The sequence below is a fragment of the Callorhinchus milii genome, unplaced genomic scaffold, assembly GCF_018977255.1.
Source record: "Callorhinchus milii isolate IMCB2004 unplaced genomic scaffold, IMCB_Cmil_1.0 Scaffold4, whole genome shotgun sequence".
NCBI classification, from domain to species: Eukaryota; Metazoa; Chordata; class Chondrichthyes; order Chimaeriformes; family Callorhinchidae; genus Callorhinchus; species Callorhinchus milii.
In genome coordinates this window covers 22,253,489-22,269,305 of record NW_024704745.1, presented here as the reverse complement: position 1 = coordinate 22,269,305, position 15,817 = coordinate 22,253,489, and the positions used below count along the sequence as shown (strand labels likewise).

The 15,817-nt window shown below is 36.6% G+C and overlaps 1 protein-coding gene across 2 annotated transcripts in view; it reads right to left on the bottom strand.

Annotated features, from left to right (window-relative positions):
* Positions 1–5,955: 5,955 nt before the first annotated feature.
* The window catches only part of lrch1 (leucine-rich repeats and calponin homology (CH) domain containing 1), an 81,366-nt gene continuing 71,504 nt past the window's right edge, over positions 5,956–15,817 (bottom strand). For both annotated transcript variants that reach the window (XM_007891757.2, XM_007891758.2), the window contains 6 exons: positions 15,170–15,286; positions 11,743–11,852; positions 10,915–11,052; positions 10,058–10,135; positions 7,204–7,458; positions 5,956–6,017 (listed from right to left, as the gene is read on the bottom strand). In XM_007891757.2, coding sequence (XP_007889948.1) covers positions 7,255–7,458; positions 10,058–10,135; positions 10,915–11,052; positions 11,743–11,852; positions 15,170–15,286 — 647 coding nt within the window. In that variant the 3' untranslated portion in view covers positions 5,956–6,017; positions 7,204–7,254. The remainder of the gene's footprint in view (positions 6,018–7,203; positions 7,459–10,057; positions 10,136–10,914; positions 11,053–11,742; positions 11,853–15,169; positions 15,287–15,817) is intronic.

The window sequence follows — 15,817 nt, the reverse complement described above, 5'->3', positions numbered from 1 at the left end:
CTCGCTCGTTAATTCAGGCTAACACTTTTAATTCCAGTTCTTTTTCTGTATTCTTTCATATTCGATTGCTCTGAGGGATAGTGAGGTGGAAAAAGAACGACAGATAAGTGTTAAACTAGTTAAATTCAGCTTCAAATAATTCTCATGAGTCTCATAATCAGTTGAATTATACACCACCAACTGATTATGACTTCAAATGGCAAATCAGACATTTTTTCATGTACTCCTAAATTTGATGTCTTTGTAATCATAATTTTCACAAAGATTTGGTTCAGATGTATTCAAAAGTAATTTCAGCAATAGTACGATGTGCTGACTAACATTTTTGTTTTGTGCTTAATGTAAGGCATTTACCTCTAAAGAAAATAATTGCATTTTATAGTGCCTATCTAGAAACATCTCAAAGTGATGTACTGTTGAGTGTACATTGCAAACAACACAACATCCATTTGCACCAATAGACTCTCAGGTGAATGACCGATTCATTCCGATGACTGTAGGTCAGGAGGAAATTCCCTTTTTACTTGAGTTGTGTCGAAATCTTTCATGTACACGCAAAAATGTCTACTCTAAAAATGTAATTATTTGGAATTAATGTAATTAGTGGATTCCAGAAAATGTTTACCATCAAATTGGTTTGAACTCAACGTGTTCGATAAAAGTGACACAATGCAGCTTGTACTGTTCAAACTATGGAAACAATCCTTTTCCTTCATATAAAAGGTACCAACTAGCTTGATGTTACTTATCTCATAATAATGATAATAATTCTTGCATTTGATATAGCGCCTTATCACGTCACTGAGACATCTCTAAGCACTTCACAGAATATATTGTAAAGTGGATTGACTATTCGTTGGCAAAACGCGGCAACTAATTGCGCACCACAGCGTCCCACAAACAGTTGTGGACTGAGCGACCCAATTTTTTTTTGAAAGATTATTACTCTCAGAAAGCAATCCGCCAATCGACCAACAACCGGGTTCCTACTTACTGCTAGATAAACAGACGTGTGTGGAGTAAGGAAACTTAGAACATAAGAACATAAGAATTAGGAGTAGGGCATTCGGCCCCTCGAGCCTGCCCTGCCATTCAATTAATGCACCACATGGCCGATCTATTCTAACTCCACCTACCCGCCGTATCCTCATATCCCTTAAATCCCTTTATCCACAAGAAATCTTATCAATCTCAGTCTTGATTATGTTCAAGGACTGAGCATCTACAGCCCTTTGGGGTAGAGAATTCTATAAATTCACTACCATCTGAGTGAAGAAGTTTTTCCTCAACTCAGTGCGAAAGGGCTTACCCCTAATTTTAAGACTGTGACCTCTGGTTATAGTTTCTCCAACCAGGGGAAAAAGTCTCCCACTATCTATTCTGTCGTGCCCCTTAATAATCTTATAGGTTTCTATAAGATCACTTCTGAATTCTTCTATATTCTAGAGGAATTTGCCTAAGGTTTTGCTAAACCCGAGTCCTCTCTTTTGAGAGGCAAGCGCTCTAGCCTTTACGCTACAGGACTCCATATTTCCTCCTTACCATCAATACTTTTAAATAATTGGAAAAGCATCAAACATATTTGCAGAAAACAATAACATTTGCAAATAACATGGCTTTATTATTTTGATGTTACAATAAAAGTGATTTCTACATAATATACACTATGTACACTGGCTTAGATAACATCAAGGGGCCATGCATGCAAAACATATTGCACATACAAATTATATACACACTTCTAAAGATCTTTTGGCCATTCAAATGAAACTGGATGCTCCAGCATTAGCTGACTTGATAGAAACTGCAATATTACAAAATATTAAAAGATAGAACAATATTCTTTTATAATACATGCTGAGAGGCAGCTATGAACAATGCAAATCGTATAATTTCTGAGTATGTAGTCAAACAGCAAATATTCAGAATTTGTAAAAAAAAAATTAAAAGCCATATGGTATATGTACATTTAAATAGCTATTTCTATAAAATGCATTTCCACAACATCTTTCACCTCTTTAAGATGTAGCAGTCAAGATTTACTCCTTGTATCCCTTTGTCGTATTGTGCTTCTATTCATTTTTGTATGTGTGTGATATAAAGCAGCGTTAAGATTTTCTTTGCATTGTCTAATCTGTCAGATAATAAATATCTAATTTAAGTGCATAGTCCCATTGCAGTACTCTGCTTTTTCGTTTTTTTTTAAAACATCCAAATCCAGTATCAAATGATTTTTGATACTGCTATGATAATAAAGGATTAATAGCTGGATGAGTTTGGAATCTAGAAATCTTAATGATTTGGATAATTGTATAATAGGAAAACTAAAAGTGAAAGGCTTCACTACCTTTTTTTTAAAAATAAACACAATATCTTTATTTCCTTTGCAGATTTAAATTAACGATTGTGATTCCAAATAATTGTGATTTTAAAACAAATAAATCGCTTCACTGGATTCCAGATTTAGATGACATCACTGCTGTGGACATATATATAAAAAAACTCCGATACAAAGTTTGTGCATTAACTACAGCTTTCTGGAATCTATTTTCAGCTTTGCAAAGGTCCCTCTCCTGCTTTATAGAAATTCACCAGGCTTGCTTTTTTTCTTCCGCTTGCTCTGGCTAATTCATATCAGTCTACCAGACAGTACTGGTGTTTGCATCATAGTAGTGCTCAGATCTAATTTTACTTTGTTTTATTTAACTATCTGTTTCAAAGGACTACCGATACCCAATAACATTTTCCTTTTTTAAACCAGTTTCATTTTCACCTAGAAGTGTTTCCTCAATTTCATAAAATCCCACAGGTCAAGTGGAGTCACGCGCAACATAAAAAGTAAACAGTTACTGTAGTTACTTCAATGTTGCACCAACAGTTAATTTCAATAAGTGTCAAGATGGGAGGACAATGAAAATTCCCTCTCTTGCTGACTGTGCTTAATGTTTAGTAGATAACTATTGATCCTACAATCAAATCAATTTATTCTTGGCCATTTCAATCAGGAATAGAAGCAATGCAAAGAGGTTTTCCTAAAAACAAAAATATCATAACATGATAGTTGAATCAAAAATAACCAACAACTTTCTACTGCTCACAGAGCCAGCAAACAAATGGAATTCAAGTTAATATTAAACTAATGTCAACATAAAGGAGCATTCTTTTAACTCTCTGCACATCTGACTTCTACCCAAGACAACCAATTAACCCTTCACAAACCTTCATCACTATGCAGAACTGTCTACATCACTTTAAGATGCAAAAGAAAATGACCACCAGCAAACAGATAAAATCTTTTTCTTTCATCACCTTTAGCATCTCATTCATTAGCTTTATTGAGCTAACACCATTTTCATGATTTTTCAGGGACCAAATTAAATATATCTCATTCGATTTTCTTGAATTTTAATTAGGCACTACTATTCAATAAGTATGAACCTTTCAGTCCATAACAGTCTGGTAATATAATGTTCTTTCTCCGCTGAAGCATCCAATCTAAATAGGGCTACTCCTGCCCCCAGAAAGCTTTACTGAGGCAGCACAGTCCCACAAGTCTATTTCCACTGCATAAGTCAGTGTGTACTTCAGAGAAAATTAGAAACTGCAGGAAATAGTTGGATTAATAATAAAAAAAGTCACTAAATTAGACTTTGATCAACAACATAATATAAAAAACTAATTTCATAAAAGAAAAATAAAGGAATGTTTGGTGTGCAATTCACAAGTCATTTCAAGTAAAAATAAAATTTTCTGAATGCATGTGTTTCTCTTCCGAGTCCATAAATTAGTAAATTGAACACAGGATGAGTGTTGGTGCTTTTTTAATAACAATTTCTTTGAATATTTTTCAGATTTGCTTGGCAAAACAGTGATAACTAACATTTCAATTGTTTGCACTAGGGCAATCTAAATGGGTACACAACAGGTGATATAGGAAATTGTTCCACTTGTTATTCTACCAGAGGCTGAAGTTAAGAAAGTCAAACTCAGGGAAATTCTCTGCACATATCCAGATGAACAGCATTATATGCCTGACATGGCTGCTAAACGTTGCCTGAAACGCTCTCTAGTCACAAGTGTTTTGCACGTTTAATGTTGTAAGGCAGTAGAACACTGAAAAAAAAGTCTTATGCTGATTCTTAACATTGTGCTTATTTTTATTATTCACTTGCTCCAAATCTTTGTATTTTATATTTTTATAGATACTTCCTTGTTATACATAAGGGACTCGGGAAATAAGAAAGTTTAGCTCCATTCAAATTACCACTAAACCTTTAAAATATTTGACAAAGGCTATTTTTTCTTTCTGACAGCACCATCTTTTCATGTCTCTGCTGTACATACAACACTATTATTTTAAGTTATGTTGTACTGGGCCCACACAGAGCTTGTCTTAACAATAGCGTGGTGGTGGTGACTTGGCTAGGAAAACATCACTTCCTAAGTACTATTAAAGTTTGAAGGGATGCAGGTTATAGGTGAACAAAGGTTGTAAACATAGCTGAGTTATTAATATTCATGTTTGGCTGAGAAATCCTTAGTCAGTTGTTAGTGAGCAAAAGTTCAAATGTAGCATTCATTAGGCAGCTATTAATTTTACTGAGTGTTTAAATCAACATGTACATCAGGAAGGTGAGATTGACTTATTAGCAGAAATTATACTGAATTGTGCATTGCAGCACAAAACACGCAATTAAGCATGAAACCTACAGATACAATTACACTCCAAACAAGCCAAGAGCTTTCTGCCATTTCAGTTTTGATTTTTTGGTATAATTTAAAAGAGTAAATATACTATCTGTTTCACTGTAGAATGGCATTTGGATACATACGAGTTGGAGCTGAGTTCAAACAAACCAGATCATCGATCAGTCATAATCAAACAGTGGAACAAGACACATCCGATCATGATGTGCTCCATCGAATCTCTACACAATAAAATTATGTCATTGTTCATAGAAAAAATATTGGTTGAAGAAACAAACTTATTTAGGTTTCACCAAAACCACTCAAGTAAAGTCTTGGCCCTTTAAGATTCGAATCTCTAGTTTCCTTTCAATATCAAAAATCCACCCGATTGCGACTCAAAACACGAGAACTCCAAATGGGGCTATACAAAACTGGAGTGTCCAGACAGTTCAGAATGTAGTGTCAGCACGGAATAAAATAAGTAAGATGCCACCAATAATTTTTTTCAAAAGACACTTTTTGTCAGTTTTTTTTAAACAAAACAGTAGTGAACATTCACTGGTAATTGCAGCAGTTATACCACCCCTGAGACAAGCCAAATAGTTGCTTTCAAATATCGATCAGACTAGTGTCAACACAATCATTTCACATAAATAACGCTCACTAGCACATTCTTTGTAAGCTTCAGGATCACTGTTCCAACAGGTGAAACTAACTGACTAAAATCGCAAATCAGCATCATAAGAAAATTTGTTCCCGTTACATTTAAAAACAGTTTGCTGCAATCTTTGAATTTTACAACCCATATCCAAATGGATGGGTAAAACGAATATCTTGAATAAATAATATAAATAATTTATGAAAATGTTTTAAACTTTTGAACAATTCTTTAGATATTAGGTTATAGTAACTTAACAAATTAGTACAATTAAATGGGTGTTTCTTTTAATACTAAACATACTTAAGACCTGGTTTTGCCCATTGTAGCAAAGTTGTAAATATCTGCCGTTGCAAAGTTAACATACTGATTAAATACAGTAATACACAGTTTTGAGTTATATAATATTTCCAAAACAAATGATTAGTGCCTAATATTGCGTGAGCTGATGAAGAACATTCCATTCTGTTTCATATGTCTGTTACCGATCTCGGAGTTTTCAGACTGTGCTGTTTCTTTGGCTTTCTGGAGGCTAACAGTGATGTATACACTGCATTCAAAAAAGTAAAGCTGATCTGGCTGTGGCCAGGTCTAGCAGCGCTTGAACTGTTGTACTCACTTTCACCAATCCTTTTCCTTCCAGGATGTGATGGGGCAGACATATTTTTTCCTAAGAAAAGGTTAAACAAAAGTGAAACATTTCCAAACAGATTCTTTATAAACTGCATAAAACAGAAATGTTTAAAGCATAGTTACTTTTTGACATATAAATGGTAAAATATAAAACAGCATTGTGATCAGAATCTCAGCCTCTTCATTTCTCCCTCCCAACACAAAACATGTTGATCCCCAAGTAGTGTATTTTCATTCATAGCACGAACCAGCAGGATTGGAAACATAAGACCAAGATATTCCATTTGGTGCTAAGTGTAGCAACTTTCTCAAGAGAAATCTCACTATAGGCAGCAACAGGAACTTCACCCCTTCATTTTCTACTGCTGGGTTCAAGTCACATGTAGTGTAAAATCCTTAAAAATGGAAAAAATAAGCATCCTTTTACAAATTCAGATATTGCTCCGTAGCACCACATTTATACAAGATCATTCAAACAGTGTGCTTTTGTAGCATTTACACTTACCTGTGGCCAAATTCAATCAGGCACCAGGTGGCACTAAGCTAACCAGCCTAATGCAAATGGATTACTTGCTGCAAGAAAAACACATAGCAGGCCATTTGCATCTGATGAGCACAAAGCTCTTACTTCACAGCAAACTCAAGCCGGCTTTTAAGAGAATGGAGATTTGACTTGTACTGTTTATACAGAGGAATTTGTTATAAATAAGCTGCACTTCACACCAGTTACATATACTGAGCTGTATTGTAAATGGAACTTTGACAAGTTGGACAATTAAGTCTTATCTTGTTCTCTCCTTTATAGAATTTGTGTTTTTAAACAAAAACATTTTCTTCCTTGTTAGTAGCCCTCCTCACGAAACACCTACTACTGACCAGCGAAATAGGCATACAACCAACTAGCAAGCAGAGGATAAGTGTGCATGATGACACCAAATTATCATACTTAAACTGCCTGAAAATATGGCTCTATTTACAATCACAGCACGGTTCTCTTTGGAAGTGTATATTAGCATTAATTCCCCACACAAGTAAATTGGGCTTTTAAGTGCTATGGTAATTTCTTGAACATAAAATACAAGGAGCAAACCATCTCCTGGCTAAACTCAAAAAACTGCAAGTGCAAAGGGTAGATGTTATGAGCATTACCTGCTCCTTCATAAGAATTAGTATAACAATATAAAACAACAAACAGAAGAGTGGATATTAATAAGAATAAGTACCTGTAATTGTATTATACACACAGTGCAAGGATATATGCACAAGCAACTGTTTTACATCAATGCACTCCAGTTGTAAGTAATATATAGCAACATTAAAAAGAATGTGTGGAAAAGGCAAAAGCCAAATAGATCCCAAGTAAGAATGGCGTGTGTTGACTGTTGGACATTCTCCCCGTGTGCCAGCAGTGCGCCAACAGTCTTTTGAATGCCGCAAACGTCCGACTGCAGGATGTCATATGGAGAGCAGAGATCAGCCTATCCAAAGGGCAGCCATTAGGACAGAAGAACAGTGCATGAAATTAGAAATATAAAACTTACCAAGAGTCTATATAAATAGTAGTTTGGTTAACAGATTGTACTAGTAGCATGCATTCTCTCATTCGCATTGTCTTTTCTTTATGAAAGCAGCCCGAGAAGTATGAAAAGTCCATTTTGGCATTATGGAAAAATGAAGGCAGCTGCTAAGCAGTTCTATGTGCATACATTAATGAGGAAGCTTAATATGCGAGTTGCAGGAGTGAGAGGGAGCAAGACGGATGGGAGAGGACCAGGAGGAATTTGCTGTTATGTTAGAACCAATGCAAATAGTGTAGTCCATGACAGAAGCAGAGCAGAGGTGATTGTTCACAAGCTGATCTATTTACTACAGGACTGCAGTATCTCAAGAACTGAAACTGTAGAATTATGCCCCTCTAATGCTAGATCAGTCAAACCTTTTGATTGCATTAAGCAATTGTCATTGTTGCCACTGAGATGAAACATTATGGTTTATTATCCTAAGATTGAAAGGACAAAGCATAATTAATTTTAAAATTTCAAGGAACAACATGGTTTACATTTTACTTTGCACTAAACAAAACAAGCTCTCACTGTCCAGAAGTGGAGCAGAGTATACCATACTTAGCATATTCGCTCTCAATAATTGTAGTGTTTATCAACTTCAAATGTCCTATACACTATCTGCAAAATGAGAATTGTTCTGTGGTGCATCAAGATTCAAAGTTTCAGTAACATAGTTTTAGAGGATCCCAATGCTAGTTGGAGATCAGACTAGCTCCTTTTCATACTTGAAAGAAAGTAACTGTTTGGAAGTGCATTGTTCCAGTTGACTGCATTGCAAGGATTGGGTCGTTCTAACAGTTCTTCACATATGTCCCCCTATCCTAGCTTCATCAAGGGGGTTGCATTATTATGATTATAATCTTTGCATTTGATATATCGCCATTCATGTCAGGAGGACATCTCAAAGCGCTTCACAGGGTCGTGGCTGTATACTCTAGGCAAATGCATTGACTGGAAGCCACACACTTCCCACTCAAAAAGGGAAATAAATCAGACAGTGAAACACTTTGAGCTGCTCTTGTGCAACCTCTCCGTGGATAGTTGAAGATGGAGGCAGAGGCTTGAGAGAACAGTACTCAGAAACCTAAAGAGAGATGGACAGCACAAAGCAGATAGAATCACTGTACAGTTTGTGAATTGTTAGCCAAAATGATACAGGATCTTTCCATTAAAACAGTTCGGCTGTTGGCTGATTTAAGAAAACATGAAGAAATATTTACGTCAGTTCATAATCTGTTCATTTGTAAAAACCTTGTGTTGAAGTTCAGCAGGGGAACTTTGTGAGGTTTGTATCAGTACAGCAGTGGTGGATATTGCACTCCTTAACAATGATCTTGTGAACTTCATGTGTTGTAAAAATAAAATCCATTATTAGGGCATATGGACCAGGACATGATTCCAGATTTGTAAACCGATCCTATTCTAGAATGGAAATTTCATGCAAGTGCAGATACACCAACACACAAACTGAATCCTCAATCCTCGTCTATTGTCAACCTGCTCCGAATACTCTCCAGAATTAGCTAAGCAGGGTGCATCCTTCCAGGGAGAGGGGAAGCGCATTCCATTCCAGACTATTTGTTCAGACCCACGCATCGAATTATTCTCTCTAATAACGTGAATTGAAGCTTTTATTTCAAACAATTTGTAAGTACTTATCAATCAGTTTTAGAATGTAAATCTGATCAGCCTTTACCCTATAAAGGTACCCGTGTCCTTTTACAGGTGCCCTTACCCGTGTCTGAACTTCACTGCTAGGTTAATGAAAAACTCAGAGCTCAAATTTGCAGTCACCGACAATTCCTAAGGTCTGAAGACCAGCCAACCCAACCAAATGCAACCACTCCCTGATCTAAACCAAAGCTCCTGATCTAAAGGCCTCAACCTCAAAAGCTACAGCCTATATCAAAATGACCACTGGCCCAAGCAACGTAACTCCCCAGTGCTAGGGTCCACTTCTAATGTTAGCATTTTACTAATTTCCAGGTAAAAAGAATGAACAGGAACATGATAAAAGCTTAGTGAGGAGATAGATATATCATAGCAGGACAGTGGTTCGTGATACAACAATGGCTCAATCCAATATCATTCCTCCATTGTGGAACATGCTTGCATAGCCGCTTCTCTTTACCAAATTTTGCCAAGTTTCAATTTACAAATTAGTTGCTCAGGGCCAGTGACAGCAATGTCATGATTTGTGAAATGATAACTTTCATTTGAAGATTTACAGTGTTACATTCAGCATATACACACACACACACACACAAATGAATCAGCTCTGGCTGGGATGAAGCTCATTAGGTTTGTCTAACTGATTACTTCAGTATCATTTTACTCATATGTTAATTTAACCAATTGTAATGCTAATTTACCATTCATCATAGTGTCATGAATGCGGGGAGGCACTAATTTGTGCGTCATTCAAATAAATTTTCTTTAAAAATTAGCCTGCTTCATCCTACCCTTTAATACAGAACACTTGTTTCAGGGAGAAATAATTGTTATAATTTACCTCAGGTACACCCATTTTTCTACAAGCTTCTAAGAAGTTTTCTACGTTTCTCCTGCACTTTGCCATGCTCAGTTTAGGCTGTGGAATAAGGACACCTTCATGTTAAAATTCAAAATTTACAGAAACATTTTTCAGATCATAAAAATAATAATAACAATAATCCTTGCATTTGATATAGCGCTTTTCACGTCGGGAAGACGTCCCAAAGCGCTTCACAGAACACACTGTAAAGTGAATTGACTGTATATTTGTGGGCGAACGCGGCAGCCAATTGCACACAGCAATGTCCCACAAACAGTTGTAGATTGAAAATGACCAATTCATTATTGTTGTTGGTTTTGGAGGGATTATTATTAGGCGTGTGGAGTAAGGAAACTTGCCCAAGGTTTCGCCCTGACCTGCCTGGAATTGAACTCAGGTCTCTCGCTTGCAAAGCGAGTGCTCTAACCACTGAGCTACAGGACTCCAAATGAACTGCATTTAGCAAGCCGCAAGCCATAGTACACTATGGGACTTTGCATCTCTCTCCCATGTCACACATCCTCTAAAAGGCAAGAATCAGGCAGGCTATATTCCACCCAGACTCTGCTGATTTCACTCTGACATTGTCTATGAGGAAGTACGTAAGCATAATCTAAGACACCGGCAATTTCTTCCTTCTCTGTGAAGAGGCTCCTGACTTCTGCTTGTGTAGTGTCCAGCTTAAATTAGCAATGTAATGCAGTGTCACGAAGGCTACTGGCTGCAAGCGGTTACAAGCTTCTGACCTTGATTTCAGAAAATTACAATAAGAACATCAAACAATATAAAAGTGACTGCTTTCTTTCTCCAAGTGCAAGCCATGATGAAGAACTCACCACAGCTGGTGATGGCACATGGATGCTGACGACTGATCGTGGCCGAATGTGATTGACTAAATGACAGAGAACCACCCCATCCATCAGAGCTGCTCCTGTTTCCTCTGGCAGGTCAACCTTCAGTCTGGTTTCAATGTTCTGTTGGACAAATTTAGTTTGTTTCTTTGGAAATCAAATATGTAAAATGGGAGGCATACAATTCTGTTGTGTTACATTTATCTAAAACCTTGGTTACACAACACTTGGAATACAGTGTACAATTCTGGTCACTGTATTACAAGATGGATATTGGAGAGAGTGCAGGATAGATTTACGAGGACCTAATCAGGGATGAGTGGATATAGCTTGCAAGAAAGATTGGACAGGTTGTGGCTTTTCTAGCCAGAGTTGAGATGATTGAGGGGAAATCTGATAGAGGTGTTGACAATTATAAAAAGATTCAATAAGGTGGATATTGCTGGGTTATTTCCACTTATTGGTAAGTCCAAAACAAGAGGGCATAAATGTAAGATAGCCAGTGGTAGATCTAATAGGGAGTTTAGATGGAACTTCCATTACACTGAGGGTGGGGAGAATGTGGAACTTACTGCCGGACGCTGTGGTTCAAGCAAAAATCATCAATGCGCTGAAGAGAAAATGATGCATACATGGAAGGGAAGCTGGTATAAATACAGGCACAGACTAGTTGGGTTGAATGATCGTTTCTGTGCCACACCACTCGTGTTTGCTTTACATTTCAACAAAGACAAATACTGTCATGCTTTGTGGAAAATACTCTGAAGATTAGTTCACCTTCTAATTTTTACTCAAAATACTTTACTTCCTCACCTCACGGAGCTGTTCTATATGTTCTCTTTCTTCTCTCATTTGCTCCATTTTTCTCCGAATTGTAAACTGAGGATCCACAGACTCGAAGTGGCGTGTTGGCCGAATGAAAACTGTTGAAAACAAAAGGATTTGACGTTTTAATAACAATAAAGAACTAATTTACCACAATCTTACTTTAATAACACTTCCTTCCCTCTTAGTCCTCTCATTCCAGGAATGTCAGTAAGACTGAACAAGAGCAGTTCTTCAACTTAAAGACAGAACATATTTCTATCACATTGATCGGGTGGAAAACTATTATTATTGGATCAAAACACTGGGAAATCTCAATACACCCTGTGTGTCTTTCAAGCTGGTGTGCATTTCATCATTATTCCTTTCCATCATTATTCCTTTCCATCAATCACTATGTTTAACATAAAGTAGTTCAGCTCAAAGCTGATAGATGTTTTCTACTCCATTTATATTGCAGTTTGTTTGCACTATATAAAACAAGTTTAAAAGGTATCAATTTAAATCAAAGGCTTCACCTATCCAAGTCCAAAGACTATTCCAGTCCAGATTGATAATAAAAATATAGAATCATAGCAGCATGCACAAAAGCAGCACACAACACCCCTTTCTTTATGAAGGAAAAAGGCAAACTGTATTAGAAGAATTGGAAACAGTAGACATGGGAGAGGAAAACAAAAAAAGAAAATATCTTAAGATGAACTTCCTCTTTAAGCCGCAGGCTGCCTGACTGACATTACTTGTAAATTCAAAAGAAACGTGCTAGTGCTATATCAAATGCAAGGATTATTATGTTATTATTTTAAATTAAAGCTGGCCAGACAATAAGGAAAGTGAAGCAATAAAGTACATTACATGGTTAGACTAATTAAAACAATAAACTTCCTCTCTTTCACTTTCATACCAACTCTGGAAAGCAGAAATCACAAATACTGTGTATTATAAATTGTACAATCAACCTTACACTTCCTATCAACCACATTGGAGAGAGTCTGTTTTTAGGCACTGCATTTACTATGGTTACTGCAAGGGATGCCTTCCTTGCAAAGTAAAATCATTATAAAGCCTATTGTTAAGACATAGATTAGAATTATGGGCAAATCTGAAGTAAACTTAAGTCAATTTAGATAACTGTGCAGTGGAGTGTTTTAGAAAACTATCCTAAACAGTAGAAATCTCAAAGGAGGGAAGAAACACAGGGAACTAAGGTTGCAGATATGCACATCTTTAAAAGTGAGATTGAAGATGAACACGGCCATAAAATGGAAGTGTGACTGAATTTAAGAGAGTCATTGAATACGAAAGGTGATGTTAAATCCATACATTGATTAGGCTGATAACAACAGTCCTTTATAAACATTTGTCATTCATATTGTGGCTATTTGTGGGACTTTACTATGTACAGAATGGCTGCCGCATTTCCCCACCAAAGACCACAAGTAAAATGAAGTGCTTCAGAGATATTTGAGTGTTCCAGACAATATAAAAATGTATTTTCTTTCAACTGGGTGCAGTTTTAATTATATGATAGAAAAAATCTCAGAACCATGGACTGGGTCGAGTAGATTTATTAGGCAGAGATGAAAGGATGTAGTTACCAGAGATGAAAGGATGTAGTTATGACAAGTTGCAAATAAAATGGACTGTATTCACTGAAGCAGAGAAGCTTAAGGGCTGTAATAGAAATTTCTAGTTATGAGACCATGTAAATGGGAAATACTGAAAGAATATTCCCATTGGATTGGCAGCATGGAGAGGTATAAGGATGGAGAGGAGGGGACGAGAAGAAGTATTTTTACATGTAGATCTTAGGATGTGGAACATATTCCACACTGACAATTGAAGCTGATTTGAGAATGATATTTAAAAGGGAACCAGGTAAATATCTATAGAATGAAAATGTGAAAGGATGCAAAGGAGGATAAATTACTGGATCATAAATAATCAGTGAAGAGGCGTATTGCACAGGCACATATTTTTGTCTTTTACCCTTCTGATTCCAGCAGTGTATTAAAATAAGCAGGGCCTTGAATTACATAGCACCCTTTATTACAACACTCCCAAACAGTGCTATCATTATAGCAGGTCTGAAAGAAGTAAAATAATTAAAATGTATATATCCAAAGACACCAAAACAAAACAATTAGCACACCATAGCAATAATGTCCCTTAAACAGTTAATTATATGGAGTTGCTTCCATTCTTCTCCTCCGAAGGCAATGATTGATAATTTTTCAGGCCCAGAAACCTTACTCAAGTGACCATTCTTAATGGGCAAGTCTAGACAGTGTCTCAGCTCAGCTGCTTGACCTTGAGTAGGGACATCAGGAACAACCCAGATACTGTTTTCCTCTGCCAAACAATCTGGAACATTCCGATCAGGGTCACCAAAAAGTGACTGGAATTCTTTCTGGCTGCCTTTTTCACTCTCTATCTCTGGGAGAGCAACACAGTACATGCCAGAAATCAAACCTGGGGCCTCAGGTAGTGCATTTAGAGACTGATTTCCATAGTAATAAACCTTAGTTTGTATAAAGGCTATCTAAATGCAAATAAAATGATAAAGTGCAAATAAATAAAATATGTTACAGAAAATGACTATGTCCATTCCCAAGCAAAATGTTCCTGAACAAAAATAGTAAAATTACCTTCTTCACATGGGATTGAATTTTGCTCTCGCATATGCTCGTGTGTATAACATTTTTAACGTAATGTTGACAGACTTCGCAAATTGTTTGATCAATAAGAAAAGTACAGCAAGGTTGAGTTTTATTGAGCTTCTTTCAGCCAGTACCCCTGATAATTTAACATAAATGAAAGAAGCCAAAAGTGGATTTAAGAATTAAATGTGCCACTCATCCTTTTTCAAAGGTTTCTTATTCTAATCAGATTTCTAATTCACACTGGTCTTGTGAGTTTGTCATTTGGCTCACGAGTTTTGTTCTAAGTGGCTTCTCTCTATGATTGATGCATTTGGAAAGTGAAAGCCGATGGGATACTTTTTTCTCTGCCTATCCTCATTTCAGCCACCCTACACTTAGGATCATTTTTTTTGCAACCCTGTTATTAAGCGCTTCACGGGCACTCACTTTTAATACAGGCATCCTGTGGTCCATGGTTACTCAAAGTGTGATACCCTTCTGTTTCTTGCTCTTAAAAAAAGGCTGAGTTCCAGGACATCAAGTCACCACCAATGTCACTTCCTGCACACTGCGCACAAACACTATGTGTAGGAGACATCACTGGAAGGAATTATGGAATGGAATTGTGCCTAACTGCTTTAGAAGTAATTCCAATTCATTCAAAAAAGGTTTTTGTCTTAGTTTATGTCTGTTCCGAAATGTGGATTATTACAGAGAAAGTTAACTCAGCAAAGTATTAATAACCAAACTTAGATGTGACTACCCAGACATACCATCACTTCTGTCTTCTTCCTTGGGGGAACTGATGATGCTGCTGTCTTCTGTGTTTGCCTGTGTGAACTTTCTGAAGGAAGGATGAAGGGAGTCCAAAGAAGAAGTGTTGGACTGGACTGGAAGTGGCAAGGACATGAAGTAGATGCAAAGAAGGTCCATGAAGCATTATTTACATGCCAAATGGACCAAGAAAGTTAAACGGCAGAGTTTAAGCAACAGGAGCAGCAAATGCGAATTCAATATGGATTGATACAAGATTGTACCAAGAAGTTAAAGATAAAGCACAAATAACATGAAGATACACACAACACAAACAAATGGAAGAAAAAAAATGTTAGCTCTTTAAAACATAAATCAAATCATGCAGTTAATTTTCAGCCAGTACTAAATGGCTGTTTTGCACATAAGAAAAGCTACTAAAAGCCAGTTGTATGGTAATGCATTAAATGGTAAAAACTCACTTATGAAACGACCATTTAAACAATACATGGAGAATTAAAAGTACACAATGTATAATTATTTATACAAGACACGCTCAGTAATCCTGTATAAACTATACAAAAATGTTGCCCACAAAATATACAATCAATTCACTTTTCAGTACTGTATATTCTGTGAAGCGCTTTAAGACGTCTCGAAGACATGAT